This window comes from Rhincodon typus, chromosome 33 (genome assembly GCF_021869965.1).
Source record: "Rhincodon typus isolate 14 chromosome 33, sRhiTyp1.1, whole genome shotgun sequence".
Classification (NCBI taxonomy): Eukaryota; Metazoa; Chordata; class Chondrichthyes; order Orectolobiformes; family Rhincodontidae; genus Rhincodon; species Rhincodon typus.
In genome coordinates this window covers 28,644,910-28,649,979 of record NC_063364.1, presented here as the reverse complement: position 1 = coordinate 28,649,979, position 5,070 = coordinate 28,644,910, and the positions used below count along the sequence as shown (strand labels likewise).

General features: G+C 44.3%; 1 protein-coding gene across 1 annotated transcript in view; it reads right to left on the bottom strand.

Annotated features, from left to right (window-relative positions):
* LOC125486779 (integrin alpha-11-like) overlaps positions 1 to 5,070 on the bottom strand; it is a 38,050-nt gene that overhangs the window by 25,715 nt on the left and 7,265 nt on the right. Inside the window, exon 2 of the mRNA XM_048615757.1 lies at positions 1,629 to 1,718. Coding sequence (XP_048471714.1) covers positions 1,629 to 1,718 — 90 coding nt within the window. The remainder of the gene's footprint in view (positions 1 to 1,628; positions 1,719 to 5,070) is intronic.

The following is a 5,070-nucleotide window of genomic DNA, read 5'->3' as shown; positions in this document are numbered from 1 at the left end:
ACTCCAACCCCCTGAATCCATCCCTTTCCACCAATCAAATTCAACCCACTGAATCCAGCCCTTCCACCAATCAGATGCAGTCAGATCTAGCTTTTGATCTAGCCTGTTTCTTTCAGATTTATTTTAAGATTTGATTTTGCAGAATTTCCATTAAAGTATGAAACCCAAATTGAACTGTGAACAGTCTAGAGTGGAAAACCACTGAATTAAATGTTCTCTTGCCACAAAATAACTTGCAGTCATTTGCTTCAAATTAATTTTGATGTAATGTTCAATAGCAGAACATAGTGCAAGCAGAAAACTCGAGGGTGAGTGGAGGGTACGGGTGTGTCTGCAGTACAGGCTGAGTGGTTAGACACATGCCTTCATTGGTCAGAACATATAGAATAGGATTTGGGACATCATATTGCAGCTCTACATGACACTGGTGAGGCCACTTTTAGAATACTATGTGCAATTCTGGTCACCCTTCTATAGGAAGGATGTAAGCTTGAGAGGGTGCAGAAAAGATTTACAAGGATGTTGTCCGGGTTGGAGGGTTTGAGCTATAGGGAGAGGCTGAATAGGCTGAGACTATTTTCCCTGGAGCGTCACAGACTGAGCGGTGACCTTATTAGAGGTTTATAAATTCATGAGGGGCATGGATAGGGTGAATAGTCAATGTCTTTTTTCCTAGGCTGGGAGAGTCCAAAACTGGAAGTTTTAGACTTAAGGTGATGGGAAAGATTTAACAAGGACTTGAGGGGTAACATTTTCATGCAGAGGGTGGTGCATGTTTGGAACGAGCTACCACAGGAAGTGGTGGAGGCTGGTATAAATACAACATTTAAAAGGCATCTGGATGGGTATTGAATAAGAAGGGCTTAGAGGGAGTAGGAACTGCAGATGTTGGAGAATCTGAGATAACGATTTTCTGAAGAAGGGTCTAGGCCCGAAATGTCAGCTTTCCTGCTCCTCTGATGCTGCTTGGCCTGCTGTGTTCATCCAGCTCTACACCTTGTTATCTCAGGGCTTAGAAGAATATGGGCCAAATGCTGGCAAATGGGACTAGATTTATTTAGGATATCCGATCAGCATGAACGAGTTGGACTGAAAGGTCTGTATCTGTGCTGTATATTTCTATGACTCTAAGTGTGATGCTGAGGTGTGACAGCATCACCACTGGCAGGAGACTGTAATTACATTGTGACAAGCTTACATTCGCTATTCCCATTAAAAAAAATGAGGGCATGGGGAGTTATAATAGGAAAAAGCTGACAACAAACTGTGACAAAAACATCACAGCCTAAAGTAATTTCTATGTGACAAATTGACTTAAAATAAATTAAAGACTTTCTGAAGTTTAGAAAAACGATTATTTGCATTCAAGGTAGTGCCTTTAATGCAGAATCAAGCTCCACTGTGTGTCACAGAAACAAAACTGGGCAAAAAAATGAATGCCACTTCAAAGGTGGTATTGGGTTGGGTGGCTAAAAAAGTCAATGAGAAGGAGGCGAGGGAGGAAGGAATTCTGGAGCCTGACTGAAGCTGAAACTTCATATTGAGGGTGATCAGTTAGATAGGTTGAGCTGTTCTGTTGGAGTATTGAGGGTGAAGAGAGAGTTCTGTAAGTGCGATCTAACCTGTACCTTGTGAGGAGAATATCTGCTTCACATCGCACAGGAACGTAAAGCTGATAGGTGTTGTCATGAAGTGTTTCTTCTGCTTCCTCACTTTCACTGTATGAAGTAAATCCGGAGAAATTAGCATTAGGTTAGTGTGATAACTAAATCTACGTAATTTCTGTTACAAGGAGAAACAAGTTCAAGGTACACTACCTGACCTATTGGATACTTTACATAGGATTGGATAAAATGTATTGTACAGAACAGGCTATTCATCCCAACCAGCCCATGCAAGTGTTAATGCTCCACTTGAGCCTCCTCCCGTTTTTCCTCAACTGAGTTCGTCATTGAACCTTCGATTTCTTACTCTCTCAAATACCAGTCTAACCTTTATGTAAGTGTTCACTCCAATCATTCCTTCTGCAGCTCTCTGGCCTTAACCTCCATTTTAACAAATTCAACAACTTCAAAGTTCTGAGGACGGGTCACCGGACCCGAAACGTTAACTCTGATCTCTCTCCACAGATGCTGCCAGACCTGCTGAGTTTTTTACAGCAACCTCTGTTTTTGTTTCTGATTTACAGCATCTGCAGCTCTTTCAGTTTTCATTTTCTCAACTTTAGCTGTCGTTTCCACTCTGGCAGGGCGTGGGGTGATATGGGATGGAGGTCTGGGCATTTTTTTGGATGGGGTAACAGAGTGAGTTGTCCGAGTATGAACATTCCCTTCAGAACACTGTGCTGGCAAGCTGTCCTGGCTTTTGGTATTGTGCTGCCTTCTCTATCTCCCAGGCTCCTGTTACCGCAGGGAGCTGTTATCCTGTTATTGAGGCTGAAGTCCCAACTGGTCAAGGGTCTCTCTTAGCAATACAGCACAACATTGCGTCACAGGTCCACTCTCCAGACAATGGCTTCAGTCACACCAATGAGAAGGCAGTGTCGCTGCATCAATTTGAAACCTGGCTGTGGATCGTAGACTAGCCAGAATAACACCATCTCTTAATATCATTCTTTGCTTTTCGTGAGGGGAGGTGTTGGCGTCTTTTACAAAATATCACTGATGGGATGTGGTCAAAGCTGGCTGGGCCAGTATTTTTTGCCCATCCATCGTTGCCCTTGAGAAGGTGGTGGTGAGCTGTCTTCTTGAACCGCTGCAGTCCACCAGCTATCGGTTGACCCACAATGCCATTAGGGAGGGAATTCCAGGATTTTGACCCAGTGACACTGAGGGAATGGCGATATGTTTCCAAGTCGGGATGATGAGTGGCTTGGAGGGGAACTTGCAGGGGTTGGTGTTCCCATGTATCTGCTGCTCTTGACCTTCTGGATGGAAGTGGTCATGGGTTTGGAAGGTGCTGCCTAAGGATCTTTGGTGAATTTCTGCAGCGAGTCTTGTAGATATTACACACTGCTGCTACTGAGCGTCGGTGTTGGAGGGAGTAGATACTTGTGGATGTAGTGCTAATCAAGTGGGCTGCTTTGCCCTGGATGGTGTCAAGCTTCTTGTGTGTTGTCTTTTAAGGGATGAGGGTGTCACTGGCGAGGCCAGCATTTCTTGCCCATCCCAGAGGGCAGTTAAGAGTCAATCACATTGCTGTGGATCTGGAGTCATATGTAGGCCAGACCAGGTAAGGATGGCAGTTTCCTTCCCTAAAGGACATCAGTGAACCAGATGGGGTTTTTTTCCCAACAAACGACAATGGATTCATGGTCATCATTAGACTCTTAATTCTAGATTTCTAAAAATTGAATTCAAATTCCACCATTGTCACATCAGAGGTCGAACGCGGGTTCCGAGGACATTGCCTGGATCTCATGATTAACAGCCCAGTGACAAGCCACTAGGCCATCATCTCCCCATGGCATGTGCTTTGTAGATGGTTCAGTCTTTGGAGAGTCAGGAGGTGAGATCCCCACTGCAGTACTCCCAGCCTGCTCTTGTAACCACTGTATTTATGTCGCTAATTCAGTTCAATTTGTGGCAAATGGTAACCCACAGGATGTTGATAGTGAGAGATTCAATGACGATAACACCATTAAGTGTCAATGGGCAGTGGTTAGATTTATAGACTGCAGCCATTCAAGAATGTGGCTCACCACCACTTTCTCAAGGGGCAGTGAATGCTAACCCAGCCAGTGATGCTGACATGTGAAATAATTTTAAAAATCACTGAAGCAGATTATCTGTTCATTATCACATTGATAGTGGAATTTGCTGTGTGAAAATTTGTTGCTGCATTTCCGAAAGTGATTAGAAATCACAGTAATTCATTGTCCTGTCAGCAATTTCAGAAGATCCAAGGTTTACATCAGCAAGCAGGGAAGCCCATGCATTGGGAACTTCAATGGGAACAGAGATTTGTCCTGGATGGTGTCAAGCTTCTTGAGTGTTGTTGAGGCTGCACCCCTCCAGGCAAGTGGGGAATATTCCATCACACTCCTGACTTGTGCCTTGTAGATGGTAGACAGGCTTTGTGAGTTACTGCTGCATGATTCCTAACCTCTGACCTGCTCTTATATGGCTGGTCCACTTCAGTTTCTGGTCAATGATAACCCCCAGGATGTTGATAGTGAGGGATTCAGTGATGGTAATGCCACTGAATGTCAAGGGGCGGTGGTTAGATTCTGTCTTGTTGGAAATGGTCATTGTTTGGCATTCACATGGCACGAACATTGGAATGGTTTTGTCACTGAATTAGTCATCCTGAACCCCAGCTAATGTTCAAGGGACATGAGTTCAAATCCTGCCATGGCAGATGGTGAAAATTTAATTAAATAAAAATCTGGAATTAAAACTTGTCTAATGCCGACCATTGTCAACTCTCACATTAATAAAAAAAAAAATCTGGTTCACCAATGTTCGTTTAGGGGAGGAAATCTGCCATCCTTACCTAGTCTGGCCCATGTGTGACTCCAGACCCAGAGCAACATGTTTGACTCTCAACAGCCCTCTGGGTAATTGGCAATAAGTGCTGAACTAGCCAGTGATGTCCAAATTCCATGAACAAATTTTTTAAAAAGGCCCAGGATTAGCCTCCTTTCACTTTTACAAATCTGCACAAATCCTACATCTCATAAAATCCTGACACTGTGGAAACAAGTCATTGGTCCAACAAGTCCACACTGACTCTCCGAAGAGCATCCTATTCAGAATCAGCCACCTACTGTATTCCTCTAACCCTGCATTTCCCATAGCTAATCCACCTAACCTATGCATCCCTGGACACTATGGGCAATTTAATGTGGCCAATCCACCCAGCCCACTGTGGAGGTTTGAACTGTGGTAGAAAAGCAGAGCACCTGGAGGAAACCTGTGCAGACATGGGAAGAATGAGCAAACTCCACTCAGACACTCACCTGAGGTTGGAATTGAACCTGGGTGCCTGGTGCTGTGAGGCAGCAGTGCATCCACTGAGCCACCGTGCCACCCCTACTTTTCCCTATTATCCCTCTGACAATGAGTAAGA